The sequence below is a fragment of the Strigops habroptila genome, chromosome 6 (genome assembly GCF_004027225.2).
Source record: "Strigops habroptila isolate Jane chromosome 6, bStrHab1.2.pri, whole genome shotgun sequence".
Lineage (NCBI taxonomy): Eukaryota > Metazoa > Chordata > Aves > Psittaciformes > Psittacidae > Strigops > Strigops habroptila.
The window spans coordinates 30,509,319-30,528,239 of record NC_044282.2 but is presented as its reverse complement, the minus strand read 5'-3'; the positions used below and the strand labels follow the sequence as shown (position 1 = coordinate 30,528,239).

Below are 18,921 nucleotides of genomic sequence, written 5' to 3'. Positions count from 1 at the left end.
CCCTGCCCTCAGCTATGTTCCAGCCACCAGGAAGTCCAGTTATTGTGTCAGTGTATTTGTAAGAGACAGTTCTGGGTTACAGCATAGACATAGTTTGTAAAACAGAACATTGGGTATGTTGGGAAGACGTGTCCAACACAGACAGAGCTTTGGTCTGCTGCAGGTGAGTCCCTGAGTGTGCCCTGAAGGACATGAGACAAAGAACGCAGAAAGCTGTACCTCCTCCTTCCAAAGAGAAGTGCAGAGTGCTTGAAGGGCTTCTTGCTGGAGTCTGCTGCTCAGCTATCAGAGTGGTTTAACAGTCTCTGTAAGGCTGATCAATCAATTGAATCAATAAAGCTACAGCCTTCGGTAACCACATGCACTATTTCTGCATATGTCAAGTTCAGTCACTGAGATGCAAAGGAGGAACCCCACAGTACCATTTTCATAATGTCTTTTCTCAGACCAAAGCAAGACTTCAACATGAATTATAACTTAAAGCTGGAGAATAATGCTTTTGTATTTTGAAAGACATTGCAACGGTTTCATACCAGGAGAGCTCCAATGAACATTACTGGATTTTAGATGGGATTTATTTTATCTGTAAATGGTAAAAGCAGTAGCAGCAGCAAGACCTTAGCTAAAATCAAGCATTAGTTCTTGTCTACATTTACAAAAGAAATTACAAATAGTAGTCAGTAGACATTTTCTTGCCTCCTAAAGGATCATAAACTTCATGACTACATTTGAAATACAATAAATGCAGCAAAATGGGAACTATAAAAAACCAGCCATCAGACTGATAGCTGATATGAGAAGCCATTCTCCAAAGGGGCTTACAATATTTCAAGAAAATATGAAGAAATTTCAGTTATCAGGGGAAAGATGCTCAGTGATTTCCAAAAATGCACCTCTCCCCTCAAAAAAAGCATTCACTTCAGAAGGTTTAAAGCAGCGCATGTTAAAAGTGAAAAGCCCCCAAAACATTTATTGAAAATTTATACTAGTGTTTGCATTGCCCTTTCCATCTGTACTTCCATCAAGATGAGACAACATCACAAATACTATGAAGACCTTTCTCATCTCTAGTGTAGAAATGGGCTTTCAGCTATGTGAGAAAACCCTACGAAGGCAGGGCAAGCCAGAAGATGGCCTGAAAGGATGGCCTGAAAGGACACAAGCTGCCTATGCAGTTTGCGTATGTGTGAATATTTTGGCACCAAAGTTCAGCTGCATTGGCTTGGTTTAGTTCCCTGCTTTGTAAACAGCCTAAGTCAAGCTTCCCAGGGTGTCTCACAGTGATTAAAGCGGCACTCACAAGAGGGGCTAATGTGGAGGGCAGTCTGGAGGTGGAAGGCTATTCCCCCTTCTATCAAGACAGGGGCACCAGGAAGAACAGCAGGTAGAAGGAAGAGGATGGGAAGAAGGGAAACAGGGAATGTGTCTGGAGGACCTTTTCACTGAGTTTGTACACAGCCTGGAGGTCCACAGAGTTCCTCATTGCTGCTCTCACACAAAGCCATCACAGATCTACTGCTCCTGTAGTACCTTATTTTGCCATTTAAACTCTGAAATGTTTGTTGCAATGGGATGTAATGACCTCTATCCTATTTTGTGGATGGCCAGTAAGTGGCGGTTAAGTGCGTTAAGGAGGAATTGGTTACTCTAAGGATGAGCTGACTGATAAAGGCTGCTTCCTCCCAAGGGGCCAACAGTATTTCTGCCATTCACACAGCAATCCCAAGGAAGCACTGGGAAAGCTAGTGCCTTCGAAAGCTCATCTTTCCACTTCAGCCCTACAGAGTTTGCTACTGCATATGCAGTCAGAGACTGGGTAACTTCCTAGTGGTAGCTAGAAAGCTGCTGCCCATTAAGTGATGCAAGAGGCTGCTTGCTAGAGTCGTGGGACAATGAAAACCAGCAAGAGGTGGTTTAACGTAATAAAGGAGTTCCCTCTTCATTTTTTTCCTGTTTAATGTACAACAGCTAATTTTGAAGATTATTTCTACAGCCACTGGGAAATCCTCTGCATGCCAGGACTACTTCTGAGTGCTTCTGTGTTTGAGGCCAGGCTGAGATACCCAGAGGCTGAATTTCACTGATTCTGAGCACTTAGTATTTCAGCTAACATCAAAGAGAGACAAGAGGTGGTCAGGCTCTCTAGGAAGCAAAACAATCAGGCCTAATACTCAAGCTGGGCAATTCAAAATTAGGTAACACTTTCAAATCATCAGCTGTAGTCCTCCCCTCATATCCATCTCAACTGAGGGAGGAAAGATGTAAATTAGATCAGACCTCATAGCAAAAAAAGAATAAAGCACATCTGTGTTACTTTCTCCTTTCTATCCATGAAACTTTAAAGGCAGGGAACAGAGACAAATGTTTGAATGACCCTGCTACAGAACTTCCCGAGTTGCTGTTCAGTTTATCACAGGGTCAACTCTGAAAACAAACAAAAACTTGTAAAAACAATTAGTTATTGGTTCTAGTAATTCTATGGACACATTTTTGTGGCTACCAGCCATATAAAGTTGAAGTGTACAAACCTGCATATTCTTCACTCCTGAATTAACTTTTGAGAAGTGCTTGTATCAAATTATATCAAAAGCAAATTAATATTGTTGCTACTTCAAAAACTATGAGACAGTTCTCAAATTATACTTAAAGAAATGAAATGTTTTCTTTACTTAGGAGAACACATTGCTTGTCTTCTACCACCATTTTTCCTCCTCCTTTTGTTTCTAACTCTAGTTTTGTAAAAATTAAAATCCAGTGCTGAAATAGTTTGTGTTGAAACTGTCTTACTTCAACTGAGCAGTGTCTAAAGGCCATACTTTGGAATAAGAACATTTACTAGATTCAGTGTCCCACCACCCTTCCAATACCTTGTTCACGTATGAAAAACACCGAAGTCCTTAAGAACATAACAAGACCAAAACCCATTCAGGCTACAAAATAGTGTTGCAACTGGACAGGCATTTCTTTCCCTGCCCCCCGATTATGATATCCACGTTAACTCTGCAGGTCAGGGGAAGGGAAGGGGGATGAGCAGAAAACATGCAAACAGCATCTGTGAGAAAAGGAAGCAGCAGCACTCAGCCGAGCGATTAAATCTGCCAAACCTGTCTCCGAGCTGCGGTTATCCTTCCCTGACCCCTGGACGCGCTGTCCGGGCGCGGCAGCCCCGCAGCACAACCCCATGCGGGGCAGCTCCCAGGCTCCAGCCAAACACCCACTAACACCGGCTCGGGGCCTCCCCCCCCCCAGCACGGTTCTGCCCCGTCCAGCCCGGCAGGAGCTGGAGCCGCGGCGGCGGGAGCGGGGCTGCCCCGGGCATCCCTCTTCCCCCCAGACCCCACTCCAGCCTTGTGCCTAGCGCGCTCGGTTAACCGGTGCAGTGCGCATGTACGGGAGCAATTAGCACTGCTCAGATTAAAAATAATAATAATAATAATAATAATAAACTGAATTATCTTACCTTATAATTAGACTTTTTTTTTAAAAGCTACCAAAAAAAAAAAGAAAGCCCCAAACCCAATGACAAGAGCCCGCTCCAGCTCACCCTCCGCCGTAGGGAAGGCGCCTCACGCCGCTGCCGTGTCCCCCCGCCCTGCAAGGTGACGGCTGCGCCCCGCTGCGGGGCCGGTGTCGGGCCGGGGGGGCTGTGCTGGGGCCGGGGGGGCCGTGGCGGCGGCGCGGCATTGTGCGCTCCCTCCCGGGGCAGGGGGAAGGGGTGGAGCCGCCGCCGCGGCTCGGCGGGGCAGAGGGGTGGAAGGGGTTGGGGTGGCTTGGTTGCTCGGTTCTGCCAGCGCTTCCTTTTCGTGTCGCTTCCCCGGAGTTGATTATTGACAGACCCCTCCGGGCTTAGAGTTTATAGGTTAACGATTAAGGAGTAATAATTCGATCGCCGGGAACCCTTGTGAATTGCTGTCGCGTAGCTGAGCTGGGATGCACAAAAGCGATGCTCCCCAGCCCGAGTTGCTAGTTCGTTCTTCTGACTCAAGAGAAGTTCACACTGCTTTTCTCTTGTCTTCCTGGTGTTTGAAGTGACAGTACCACTGTCGGTAAGCACTGGCTGATCTTAAGACCAGTTGGTAATGGCATGACTACGTGAAGAAAGTCGCCTGTGGATTTAATATACGTGCATATTTGGGTTTGAAAATTCATCCACAGTAGCAAGGCTAACTGAAGGTCTGTGTGAGATCTGAAAGGCACCACTCGGCTAGCTCCCGGTTTAAAGAAGTCGTTAAGTCAGCCCTTTTGTTCCGAAAACAACATAAAAGAATTTGGGGACTCCTCCTATTTGCCTAATGATTCCCTAGATTGCCCACGGTCACTTTTTCAGTCTTTACAAGGCGAACTAGAACCCGCTCCTCCCTTTCCCTTCCCTTTCTCTCTTTTCTCCTTCACCTTTTCTTTCCCCTTTCCCTTCTCCCCTTCCTATTCGCCTTCCTCTTTTCTTAAGAAGCTTGTAATACCCAAACCACTGAAAGCATATCCTGTCAAATATTACACACAAAAATGGACCAGTGTGTGTTTACATCTTGAGAAAGTATCTAATTTTGTGTTCTTTTATTTCCCCTTATGACCCTCACCTCATTCAACATACAGGCTGGACAGTGCTCATTTGAATAGCGGGGTCTTGATGGTTGATTTATGCTCTTTATTCCGGGCCCTATCTACCACATGCTCTTGAGACTCTGCTGAGAACAGAATTATTCATTTCTGGGTGGGAGATAGAAGTACAAAGGGACTAGGGTTTGGTTGAGACACCTGCTCTGGGGTGCACAGGATGTGGTTTTTAGAGCATTGCAGGCTGGGTGCTGCGGGTGCTCAGGTCACAGCCCCATTTGCCTCCAGCCCAGGAGTGGATGATTCAGACTACTTCATAGCAGAGCCCAGATCTCCAACAAGCTTCCCAAAATGAGAATCAGTCTTAGAGTAAAAAACATTCACAACGCATGTAAATAAGCGTCACATGACTTAACTATTGCCATGTAGGAAATCCGTCACACAAACTCAATGGGTAGAGTCACATTTTCCAGGGAAACATATACCAGCCTTAATCATTCTCTCCCTTTTTATATTCCCCTACCTCATTTACCAAATACTTTCCAATAGATGAAGTTGGGATCCTACAGAGAAATTGTTGCTTCCTATGTGCAAAGCTGATGCATCTCAATATGTTTCTATTTTTCCAGTGTCAGAGGAAAAGTTTCTGTACAAAACTTGTGTTTGATCCTGCAATTACAAATGATCACATGCATCGAGCAGACAAATGTTCTCCTTACTCCACTTCTCCACTTACTGTATCCTTTGCAATCCTAGAAACTGTTCTGGTAGAGCAGGACATATTCTTTAAAAAAGAGGAAATGGCACGCACCATGGCAAACACTAAAACAGATATCCACCATCAAAATTTAATGATGTGGCATTATATTGCCACTTAGAGAGATTGTCAGAAGAGTTTAGATCCTTCATATTGCCTGCATAAAAATCTGCACTCTGAGTCAACAAAATAATTGATAGCAATAGCATGTTGTCAGCCTCAAGGCAGTCTGATACTAAAAAGGCATACAGCAGTTTGCAAGCAAGTTTGGAAGCTATCTGCTGACAGACAGGTTTGAGACAAGCAGCTGAGAGCAAGGCTCTGCCCCACTGGCAGTGCTGTCCCTGGTCACACACCCCATCCCATGGGCATCCGGTCACACACCCCATCCTGGCTGACTACGGGCTTGTTGCACAGCTCATCCCAGTCCCGCTGCACGCACCGTTCGGTCCCAGGCTCCTCATCTCTGTACTCTATTTCTAACCCCCACCTTTCCCAAGTCCACAACCCTCCTAGATGTCCCCTCATATCTGCTGTGGCTCTTTTTTTGTCTGTGATGCCATGCTTGGGCCAGCCTGGAACTGCAAGCCACACATGTTCCCTCATCTGTGTTTTCATGGTCTCATCTCAGCAGAAATTTCAGGGATGTCAAGAGGATCCTAATTCTTCTGTTAGGAAAGCAACTGTGAGTTTATAGCAGCCATCTTTGTAAAGAGATGACATGAGGAAGGGAGGGGACACTGGGGGTCCAGGCCAGAAGAGATCACTGTCTCATGAAGTCCAAACACTAAGCATAACCAGCAGGCCGAGAGAGGTGATTCTCCCCCTCTATTCCACTCTTGTGAGACCCCACTGCAGTACTGCATCCAGCTCTGGGGCCTCCAGTATAAGAAGGATGTGGACCTGTTTGAGCAATTTTAGAGGGGGGCCATGCTGGTGATCAGAGGACTGGAGCACCTCTCCTGTGAAGACAGGCTGAGAGAGTTGGGCTTGTTCAGCCTGGGGAAGAGAAGACCTGGGGAGACCTTATAGCAGCCTTCCAGTACCTAAAGGGGCCTACAAGAAAGCTGGAGAGGGACTTTTTACAAGGGCATGTAGTGACAGGACAAGGGGCAATGGCTTTAAACTGAAAGAGGGGAGATTTAGGTTAGATATTAGGAAAAGATTCTTCACTATGAGGATGGTGAGGCGCTGGCACAGGTTGCCCAGAGAAGCTGTGGCTGCCCCATCCCTGGCAGTGTTCAAGGCCAGGTTGGATGAGGCTTTGAGCAACCTGGTCTAGTGGAAGGTGTCCATGCCCATGGCAGGGAGGTTGGAACTAGATTATCTTTAAGGTCCCTTCCAACACAAACCATTCCGTGATTCTATGATAAAGGTACTCCATGTATCATTATTTCTCAAGAATGGCTTCACTTTTAAGTCACATCAAAGGCTGGGAAAATCTAACTTGCTCTCCAGAATTTCATGAATCTTGGTGTTTATGCTTTCATTGTGATGAAGTATTCCAAGAAACACATTCCTGAGTAAAGCAGCACTTGCAACTTTGTAAGACCAGATAAGAAAAACACCAAGAAATAAAAGCAGGGGAGGGAACAGATAGGAATCCCAAATTCCAGCTCAACTCTGAAAGTCAGAAATTGTACTGTGTATCTGTCACAGTTGTCTGCTATAGAGGAGAGTAACTGGGAAGCATAGGATGGCATGGGTTTAAATACTTAATGATGTGCTCATAGACTACACATTTCTTCGATAAGTTACTCTCTTTAAAAACTTGCTAACCTCTGCACAGCAGTGGATTCTTCTTATTGGTCTTCGGACTTCTAACAGGTGATTGCCTGATTATAAAATTCTCTGTAAAGAGGGCTTTGTAACCTTTCCGGCAGACTGCCCTGCTCTCTGTTGGCTCTTATCTTCAATGAAGAAACACATGTAACATTTAGAGCTAAGGCAGCACTTGCAGCTCTTTCCAACTTCTCTAACATGTTACGAAAAGCCCAAGTATTTCTGTTTGTGCAAAACAAAACTTTTCCTAAATTTGTGTTTACTTACATACATGAAAAAAGTATGCTGTTTTGTTTGCCAGGCTTAATTTTTTTGTTCAAAACACCTCCAAAGCACTCCAAATCTTCCATCATTATTTTGGTGGGTTTCTTACTTCATTTGGTATGTCAAACTCATTTGGTAAGTCAGACCTGTCCTCCACTTTCTACTTAGCCAGTTGCATACTCTGAGCATAACAGATGTTAATGAATTCAGTAGCATCTTGACAGAACATGAAAAGTTTGAATACTGGGAGAGGGGAGAGGCTGATTTTAATTTGCTGCTGAAGATCTAGTGAACAAGGTGATCCATCGGGCCTTTTGGAGACAAATAAATAATGGAGATAAATACAGTAAATTCTTGAAACATGACTTTGTAGGAAAAGCCTGAGAAAAAGACTTCAAGTTGGACTCTGTGCTGTTATATCTCAGGCAATACATTTTATATGGCATACGTCATGCACACTAAAAAACTCATTTGGTGAGCTGCACTGACAACTGGCTTTGTTCACCTTTGGTCTTATTTAAAACAGGTTGTTCGTGCAACTGTTAGAGAAACTATGCAAGCACATACACACATTTGCACACAGGCTTTTTTATTACTCCTCAGGTCTTTCTAAATAAGTCATGCTGCCTAGATTTTAAATTCTTTTTCCCTCTGCAGCATGAAAATTGCCCTGTTAGGATCTGCTGTCTTTTATGGAAGCATGATTGAAAAGTTTAACAAAAGCATTTCTGGCTTTGTTTTCCTTTCCACTTTTTTCCCCCCTTCTGTTCTTTTTCTTCCTTAACGCTCGTGTGTATCCTTCTGATATCTGGGAAAGCTCAGTATCTCCAAGACTGGTGAGACTCCCTGAAGTAAAAGTGATTACAGATGAAGTAGGACCTGTGTACATCAAGGATACTCTTTTGAAGTGTGATTTGATCATTGCTTTGTGAACAAGCACCAACAGTGTAATATAAACAGGCTGTGGCCCTTTGACCAAAGCATCTCTGGAGCCAGGGGAAGAGGTGTCCAGGACCTCAGAGAAGTGCGTGCACGTGGCAGGACGGTTCCTTGCTGCCCCCTGTGGACCTGCCAATTTTAGCACTGGTTGCTTCATGTATCCATGCTTTATTAGAGCATCCAGTAATGCCATCTTCACCTATCTGGTCTCCACGCTTGATTTTCTAAATTGCTCACTTTTGATTTGCTAGATGTTCATGTGGAAAAATGATGTGGAAGAGTGACCTTGAGGCTTTGAGAGCAGGGGGAGCCGTGTTTGTTCTCAGCTTACCAGGAGAGACTTGGTCTTTTGGCAGTGTCTTGGCCTCTTTTGCTCATGCTGGGTCTGGGACATGAATTAAGCCTGACAGATTTTCACCCATGTGTTGCTTTTCTGTTGGCAGTTGGCTCTCTGATGTGGCACGTTCTGCTGCCTCCCCCACACCTAACTTCTCTGAGTGTGGGTTTATAGAACAAAAATACTCCATCTAGAGAGAAGAGTCACATTTTAGGTGTGCCAATAAGTAACTCATAAAGAACAGTGCTGAATATTCCCTTACTGGAAACTGAAAATCAAGGCAGAATTACTTTTTTCCCTAAAGTATATCATCCATTGGTGCAAACAAGTTTGGGGAAGTCCGAGTGCCTGTGCTGCATTACATCAAGCAACATCATCAATATGATGGCTTCTGCTTCATTTTTGCTGTATTTTTCTATATATGTCTTTTTCTGCTTGCAGCTCAGGCTCTCTTCCGTCTTCATCTCTTTACCATCTTTCTTCTCTCTGCCATCCACCTGGAAGGCTCTACAGTGCTCTATTTTTGCCAACAGTTAGTTCCCCTCACCACTTCCTCTGTTCTTATTAATCACATAATTCAGATTCACTTCCCATATTCTTTGTCTTGTGTCTGCCATCCCCTGACCTAAACATGCCTCTTTCTTTGCTATTCTTTGTCCTTTACCTTCCAGTTCTATCAATCAGTTCAGCTCTTGCTCCATTGCTTTAACTCCTGATTACCTTTTCTGGACTTCCTTTTCTTTTGTGCTTCTTACTGACACCTCCTTAAAGCAAGGTGATCCAGTGACTGGCTGGGATCAACAGGCCTGATCACCTGAGTCCTACACCTAAAACTAAACGTCCACCTCACTGCTTCCCATTTGCTACGCTAGTGAAAAAATGTATTTGGTAGAGTGAATTAAGCAAGTGGGCAGGAAAAAACAAGAGAAAACAGGCTCTGCAGAATTGCTGCTTTGTTTTAGCTCCAAGCAACACAACTGATGGTGTCTGGAGTCACCATGACAGGGTTTCAAACATGGCAAAGTGTTTAAAAAATCAGTGTGAAGAGTTTTAAAATCTGGATTTACAAAGTACCATCATTCATATAATTGCACGCATGGGGCTAGTCAAGCATGGAAAAGCTCACACAGCTGTACGACAGCAATGCAGCTTGAGAGCAAGAGTCTGCTCAAGTGGAGTCAGTATTAAAACTCCATCTCCCTCAATGCAGGGTCTCAGGTTTTCTTAGAAGTACAGGCTATGTGTGCACTGGCTTATATCGTACTTGGCCACCTCAGTCACAGTTTGACATAAGGATAAAACAATACACACCTATAAAAACACAGAAAAATAAATAATCTTATGAAGATTCCTTCTTGATTTTAAATATGACTTCCTATGAGCACCATATTCAGTGATTTGGCAAATGTATTTGTCATATATGTGTATGAATCCTCAAATGCTGTAAAAGAGCAGTTAGCAGCTGATTTTATGAACTAAAGAGAGACTGATAGATTTTAACAACATCAACATTAAGTAATCCTGGCAGTCACACCACATTTTAATATGCTGTGTCCCAACTGTCAGTCTGAAAGTCTGTGAAGGTATTTCTGTTAATTTTCATGCCAGAAGCCTCAGCTTTTGCCCTGAACACAAAGGAATACACACCTGCCCACCACAGCCATATCACAACCTCACCTTTGCTAGTGCTTCAGTTTTCTGGAGGTGCAGTATAAATGGACACCTCCTCCCCTCAAAGAAACAAACAACAAAACCCACCACAACTGTGAATTCTTAGGTTTGCTGCTTGCATTAGAAGATTTGTGTCTATTGAGAGGCATTTATAGAAGAGGCTGTCCCCACTGTACATCCCACAGCACTCACCAAGGAGATAGACTCTCCCAGGATTTGAGCCTGCTGTTTTAACCTCCTACTTGTTGCTTATAACAGGATACAGAAAAGACACATAGATTTGTGGAATGCGATTAATGAAGAATTTTAAAAGGGAAAGATAGAAAAAACAACACACATATAAATCTGATTTTTGGGAAGATCTGTATCTTGCAGATCTTGTATCTTGGATGTTGCACATCCTTGGGAGTCCCATCATCTTGCCTGAGACAAACATCACTCTCCACCTGAGGTTATTTGAGCCTCATGAAATATATGTCTTTACACACACAGCGGCGAGGGGCTTCATCTGAGGACCATGGAGACACGGGCTGACCGCAGCCATCACACAAGAATGGGAGCCATAGGTGCTTCCATCCAAAGGAAAACTTGCAAGGGGACTGCCTCTTGCGCCAGCGCCTGTGAGCTGCATTACTTGTCCAGGGAGTGGCACACCTGGTTTTATTTCTCTCCTCAGCCTGAAGCCATTCCAGCTTGCACTACCCTTTTCCAAGGTAATGTCATAACCACCAGCCTGTTGCACATTTGGACAGCTGAAGGAAAGGACAGGGAAAACACATGTACCCAGATGGAGAGCAAGCGAGGAGAAACTAGGCCAGTTTCATACACTAAGTGTGAATTAGAATGTGCTCTTCTTGCCTCTGCTTGCCTTAAAATTTCTTTCTGCCCTGTCTATGTTGCCCTCTGAATAACTGCAGGGCTTATGCATCTTGGCATATAGAAGTTATATAAAAATAGAATCAAACGGGAAATAAATATTGTTGAGAAATTATTTTGCTGGAGATCAAACTCTTGTCCAGGAGCTTAAGAAACTCCACTTAAGAAATTGCTGTATGTAATACATTTATATATGCATGGATATACTTCTACAGGTGCAATACACACACTGTTTTAACATTTCCAGACTTGTATCCCTGATTCTCATTAATCCCATTAATCAAGAAGAGCTCTACTGACTTCAAAGAAATTGCAACAATGCCAGCTTTGTGCTTATAAAATCCAGCATCAGGTTGGCATTTTTACATATCAGTTATCTCTTAAGACCTGAAGAAGCTGTACGTATAGAAGTGATCGTGTTAATGATGGGCACAAAGCAATCGTGCTTGCCACCGAAAGCAAGTTGGACCAACAACAGCACTTGTTCTGTCAGGTAAGGACAAGAGCCAGTCAGAGTAGGACACACTCTTCTCCATTGTAGGATTAGCAGGGCCCACAGAGTGTGAGCTGTGCAACAACTGCAGGCAGCAGTGCCCTATCCTCCACACCACCCACCTGCCTTTGATCAGTATGGACACTGTTTTGCCCCTGTTGTTTTTGGAAACCAGATTTGTATTCCAGCCAGTAATTTGCAAAATGAAAACATGTTGAAAGCTATGCATCATTTTAAAACAAGTCATCTAGGAACAGCCTAATATTTAAATGATGAAAGAGAATACATCTATCCCTTTTCAGTTTCTCTGAAAATAAACATTTCACATGGAATTGTACAGGAACTTTCATCCTGTGATATACACACTTGTCACCAAAAGATACTTTTTCACCTATGACATAATTGCTATCATCAGAAAAGCATTGCTGTCACTCTACTATAATTTAGCCTCATTTTCTGCTCATTTCTTTATCTTTTCTCATTAGGGCATTACATATTCAGCTATGTTACTATTAATCATTCCCTAACATAAGCAGCTGGATAACAGGGCTGTGTGAGTAATTAATTTTTCAGTTTCAGAGCTAAACCAAAAATTCAATAAGCAATTATCAAAGAAAAAGAAAGAAAAAGCAGCTTTATTTTTCTTTCTCGTTTGAGTAAAAAGTAAAGAAGTTTCATGTGAATTTCAGTGAAACATTTATTGATCTTGAATAAGTAATTTCATTTCCATCTTCATCATTTTTAGAAAAGCAACAGATAGAGAGGACCATATCTTGGCACAATTCACCAAACCAACAGGTGAAAACTTCTTGCTTTTTGGAAGATGGAGAGACCTGGACCAGTGAATTCCTGTGTCTGGCGGAATTTGAATACCCAGGCACTGACCTACAAGAAGATTTTTCACCCCCTCAATGAAAATAACTCAAAAAGTATGTGATGTGCAGAAGTGGGACAATTTTACCTGGGAAGAATGGGAACAGAGACCCCAAGAGATCCAATGACATGACCAAGAAGGCCTCCTCAGAGAGGCAGGTTTGGATCCCGACAGATTGATGGAAGGATTGAAAGTCTCCCATGGTCCACATGAACAGCATAGTCACAGAGTTATTTGATAAGGTTTTTTGACTAGCTGGTCTTGTGAATTAAGTCATTTATAACAATTAGTCAAAAAACTAACTATGGCAACACAATATTATAATCACAGGCTTATACAAATATGTGCTGAATTATACATTTTGTGTTCTGCATTTCTTCCCCCTCACATTTGCACAAGGTTTGGCAAATTTCACAAGAACATTTAGTTTGGATTTCTGCACCCTCTGGGTTTTTTCTTCTGCCTTAAGATTTTTCCACATATAACCCTTAAAAAGAAATGGAAACCAAAATTATGCAAATATAAAACTCTGCTGGTAGAGCTACTGCAGGAATGAGAAGATATGCACAACTTAGCACACTTTTCGGGAAAGAAGATGGAAAAGCATTACAGCTGTTTAGGGTTAGGAAAGCTTCTGTGTAGGCTCAATGAGTCAGAATAACCTCCCTAGACAGATGAAATCTTGAGGTTCTTCACACAACTTAGTGGAAGTTATCTGACCACATAGAACAGGTCTTGAATACTTGTAGAGCATTAATCAAAATAGTAAGTTATATTCTTCACTGATCAATCTTTTCACCTCCATACAGGTAAACTTCCATGTAAGCATAAAGCAAATATCCAAGATATTCACGTTTGAGTGCTTTTTAACATATATTTATAGATGTAAATAAGTGGCATCTCTCTAAATTTTTAAGAAGTTCACTGAAACCTGGCACTTCAACTGAAACCTGTTTCTAATCTTTCTGAATGAGGAAGTAATTTTCCCTACATGACCCTGATTCAGTTCTTGTTTTCTTTGCCTAAAAAATGACAACTTAGAAGGATGGCCTCAGTAGAGCTGTGAGCTGATATTTATTTCAGTAGTATAATAACTCTGAAACATGCCGAACGCCTCTTAAATGTTAAAATTGTTACCTGTTGCACCCTGGACAGAGTTTGGGTTCGTGAGTAGATTTTGAATGAAGTAATTTTTTCCCCCTGCCTGACCCTGGAAGCATTTGAATTGATGATTTTAGCAAGCAGACTTGCTAGGAATAATGAACTACATATAGTTTTGTATAATAATTCTCTCTCAAGGGCTGTGAAGCTGGTGCCTACTTAGAAATAGTTTTGGAAGAATAGCTGAAACAACACATGATGCCATTTTATATAATCCCAGAAGTGACTGAAAGACTGGACAGTTTTGAGGACTATCCAAGTGTGAAGAGATGGATTTGGATTACTCCCAGCTCGTGGCAAGCCTTACATTCTGTAAAACTTGCAATACTTTTATATTGTTTCTCTACAGTCAGATGTGGCTGTTTGTTCTCTCATTTTTAAATTACCTTTGGAGCCATTTTGTTGAATCTAGGGACCAGATTCATTAGTTAAAACATAAACTCTGAGCAGTCGCTGCTTTCCAGTCAGCTAAAGCTGTTAAACAGCACCTGCAAAATAGATGACCTTCAGATTTATTTAACTGTGCAGAAATTGTATTTGTCATTTCCAGATTTTTTCATTTATTTCTTTTAATAGACTACCACAGAGTTTGTGATCTGTGATCCTGTGAATGTGTTACATTGACAGAAAATAGCCAGTGTTTCCAAACCATACAGATAGCATGTCAGCCTAAAAGAAAAGAATAAAAACTGTATTGTTGTCCTTGTCTTCTACATTATAAGATTAAAAGTTTAGAGATGCACTTACTGAAGAGTAAACAGAGAGTGACTCAGTTCTCTACTTTGGCCAGTAATGTGCAATAAGATGAGTAACTACTGTAGGCAATAGTGAATTCCCACAGCCCTGTTGGGCTGGATTTTCCTTTTTTTTGGGTCACAGTTTGGAAACCAGGACACAGAAACAATCACCATATGAGAAAAAAGTCAGAGTACAAATACGGCTAAGAACTCCTGGAGAAAAAAAAAAAGGGCAAAAAACTTTCTGTAAAGTAACTTAATTTCCAGACTTTAAAGGAATCACCAACAGATTACACAGTTACAGGCCAAAATCTGTGCTATGTGTTTGCACCATACCCTTCACCCCCAGGATCTCTGTATGGGGCTATTCTTACTACAGAATTTGCCTTAAACTGGTAAATCACAGAGATTTATTAGCCCTGAACACTTCATACTTTTGGCTTGATTGTTCTCTAAACAAGTAATTGATGGATACTCTGCCCTGCTGTCTTCCTGCCAGCTTCTTTATTTTACAATCTCCATAAAAATCAAGAGAGAATGCAAACTGGAAAGGTAACACACACAAAATCTCCAAGCTATGTCTCACTCCAGCCTTCACACTTGCTTGGGTCCATGAAATAAAGGGAAACAAAGCAAGCGCTTCTCAGTGAAAGGCTTGGTGCTGCCGTTCCATGGGAAAAGGGAGAAGAAGAGCTTTGGTAATAGAAGCAGAAATGCAAAAAGGGGAGGAAAAAAAGATTTTAAAAACTTGCTAACATCAACACTCCCTTTTTTGTTTCAAGACGTCTGTGTGCTTTATTGCTCGCAGATCAGTTTCCTTTGCAGGTGATGCGGGCCCAGAATTACATCACCAGCAGAGCAGCCAAGAGCATCTCGGTGCCAGGATGACCAAAGCCGAGAGGAATGTATTATCACAGACCTCCGAGGGACTTGCCAGTGCATTCCTTGCTGGGGGTGCTGTGATGGGGGAGGCAGAGAGGAGACAATTTTATGCAAAGACTGAAAGGAAACTTTGTGGAGGAAAGATCTGAGGTCACAGTCCTGCTGTCTCCTCTAAGCAGATCTAATTATGGCCATATACTTCAAAAAGAGGGTTTAACTAAAACCAGATTTAGCAGGGCACTGCTTAGGAAGTACAGACTGAATCCCCAGCCTTGCCTTTGAGGAAAATGCGAAATGCTTCAGTGCACTGGGAACACTGTCACTGTGGTTGTAAAGAATAATTTGAAGCAAGGAAAGCAAGAGCCAGTTTTAAATCCTCATCACTTCGGTGAATAAAGTCTTACAATAAAATGTGACTAAACATAATATCAATGCTTTCAGACAATACTTACATTAGAGACTAGGTGTATATTTACTGACATGTTTTGTGGTGGGTAAAAGAGTCTCAGCAGTCCCAGGGATTGTGCTGGAAATGATCAAATTACTCACAAAGCAGTTGCACAGATCTCCCTTAGCAAGCTCCGACAAAGCCTTTCTGCCACATCGCACCCTCTGTTCGGCAAACCATGTCCCATGCATACGAAAGAAACTCCCTCCTCCCCCCATTTTTGAAGGCTTTCAGGCTATTTCTGCCCTCTGTCCTGCAGGACTGGCTTAGTGGTTCTCACCACAAGGCTGTTTCTGATACATTAAAATCAATTGGAGCTTTCCAGTGCTTTTAATAGCAGCAAAATGTGCTGTCAACAAACGGGATTAAAAGAAGAGTACAAGACAAATTGTTCAGAGATTAGCACCTCTAAAAATGTCAGGATTTTAAGCCTCATCTCCTAGGTCGATTGAGAGGTTGAAGCAGTGCAGAGATCACACAGAGCTCTCCCCTTTGCCACCAGAAGAAAAAGTCCAGCTAATCAAATAAAAAAATTTATGTTTGATTCTAAAGATCAGTTGCCAATGCAACTCGAGTCAGAGCCCTCATTCTCCATCTGCCAGACCAGACTCCTCACCCCACCATCTGCCACCAACAGTCTCTGAAGGGGTCCGGGGGCCTCCAGCTCTTCTCCTTATTCCTCAGCCTCGTCAGGAGGCTCCAGAAAGATGGCTGCTTTTGCACTTCCAGGGTAGGAGATGCCCAAGGAAAACTTGATGTTACAGGAACAGCAGCTGAGATGGGCAAGTATGGAATATGGGAATGTTGGTCAAAAGGTAAAAACAGAAAATGTCCCTGACTTTCAAAACATTCCCATTTTTAGATATTATTATAGCATACCATACGGAATTTTGCACAGCCACCATGTCTGTAGAGGCACCTTCCACCAAAAGTACCAGATTTCTTTCATCTTCATCTGGCGAACAGTTGTCACTACTCTCTTCCTGTGACATGCCAACTTTTTCCACAACCTTTCTACAGCTTAGTTGCACTTGGTGTTGGAGAGCCAACACCAACAGTCAGGCCCTCTAGTTTTCTCCATGTACCCCTCCTAGGTGCCTACATTTTGAATATCCTGTGTACAATTTTATCTTTTTTTTCATGCATAATTATTCTTGACAAATCATGTTTTCCTGTTAATTCCTTCCTCTGCAAGGCTGGCCTAATAATTGCTCCCTCATAGAGCCTGTTTGCTTTCATATCATGTCGTTATGGATGGATTAGAGATAATGTATGAAGCTGTATGTAAAAAAAAGAATTCCAAAGTAAATACATTAAGAGAGTGCTAGAAATACATTAGAACTGAGGCATATTTCTGCTTTTCAAGAATCTCCTTTTTTATCTTGTTCAGACTTTCACAGAGCAGCAAAAGCAAATGTGGCCTTTAAAAGTTGGTGTGGACAACAATGGTTAGGAAAGATTGGTAAAATACTGTGAGGAAAGAAATTACAAGACTTACTTAAATTCAGGACACAAATTATTCTTGCTCTCATTGTACCACACTGCCATGAGATGGCTGTCCCACAGGGCTGTTCTTCCTCCGGCCCACCCTGTTTCATTAACATTGTAACTATGAGTGCAGCAGACGGGCTGACGGGCAAAGTTCACCTTGGTGTCCCTTTTCTTTTTCATGGAGACTACATGTCTGTTCAGCTTTTAATAAAATAACCCCCAGGCCTCAAAGCACCACAGTAAACCAGATTATATATAGTGGTACTTATAAAACAAGAGTGTTTATGCAGGACCCTGAGAAATGCCTTTGGGCAGGTCACTCCTCTGTCCAAATATGCAGATTAAGTGAATATGGAAGGTTTTTTTATATGTTTTAATCTACCGCAATTTCATCTTTCCAGTACAAACTCCTTCTTTTTGACAAAAATCTATTGCTGATTACCATTGTGGAGCTTTCCTGAGAAGTCATCCCATCACCTTCTCTTTTGCCATGAATATATAGCCCTCAAACGATACTACTTCCAGGTTTTAATACCTACAAAGATGTGGGTGCAGCCTCGGTTTCATGTGCACTTAGCAAACAAAGATGAGGTGTTGAGATCATTTAAGACTATACACTAATGAGTGGTTTTCAGCCCATCCTGATTTTGCTAATCTGTTTTGCCAGTGATCTGGGACGAGGACCTTGAAGAGGGACAGACGTGCATGGCTGGTTTTCTATGTTTAGCTACATGCCATGTTCTCCCTGCTTGGTCACTACTAAACTTGAAATGAATTTTCTCATTAGTATCTTAGACAAACAAAGTGGATTAAATAGCAAACATCAGGTTTCTCATGTCACTCAATATAAATCAAAAGGGCTTCAGCACTGCAGTTCTTCCTCTGCAGCCAACCAGTACAGAGGCACTGCCAACTAAAGCCGGGGGATTTAGTTGCTCTGAAAGGTCTGCTTTCAATAGATGTTCAAATTCAAATACTCCTTTTTTTATTGCTGTTTTTCCAAAACCTGCAGAATGAAGAAAACCTGAAGTTTAAAAGACACAAAAGAGCAGGAAGAGTATGAGAAAATGCCCACAGAGATAGGACTTGATATTTCAGTGGTAGTAATGTGAGACAGAAAGTTTTTCAATCAATTCATTGAAGGAAGTCTGTTCAAAACAGGTCATACTTTTAGGCTACTTAGTGGCCTTCATGAATTGATCTGGAATAATAAGAAGGCAACAATTGTCAAATTAAATATAAAATATAAGGACAAATGTAAATGGTATTTTAATACCACTTTTACTTTTGTAACATTTTAGTTGCCTGCATGTCCACACATACACGGATATTCTGCATAGAGAAAAAATGGCATCTATGAGAATCAGATGTGAAATTGCTCCTTGGAAATACAACAATTTTTTTTTAATTTTCTGCTAAAAGATTCAAATTGCTAAGATCCAGAAACATTTTTGTCCTTTAAAGTTTTCCAATCAACCCAGTAAAATAGACAGACAGAAACCCAGCAGTTATTAAACCAGGAAATATGGTCACTCTAGCTCATGTGCCACCTACTCAAAGCTGGCACTGAACTGCGCTCAGGAAATACACTAAACAATTTAGCTCCTGGCTTTTTGCAAATGTCTGCCACCAGACTGTGGTTTCCTCAAAAGCAT

The 18,921-nt window shown here is 42.1% G+C and overlaps 1 protein-coding gene across 6 annotated transcripts in view; it reads right to left on the bottom strand.

Moving 5' to 3' along the window:
• FILIP1 (filamin A interacting protein 1) overlaps positions 1-18,921 on the bottom strand; it is a 105,234-nt gene that overhangs the window by 22,180 nt on the left and 64,133 nt on the right. Inside the window, exon 1 of one of the 6 annotated variants that reach the window (XM_030490104.2) lies at positions 3,545-4,189. The exons of 4 other annotated variants lie outside the window; for them this stretch is intronic. In XM_030490104.2, the coding sequence (XP_030345964.1) occupies positions 3,545-3,684 (140 nt within the window). In that variant the 5' untranslated portion in view covers positions 3,685-4,189. Of the gene's footprint in view, positions 1-3,460; positions 4,190-18,921 lie in introns of those variants that run through there. One more of the 6 variants, XM_030490105.1, reaches the window with a different exon arrangement.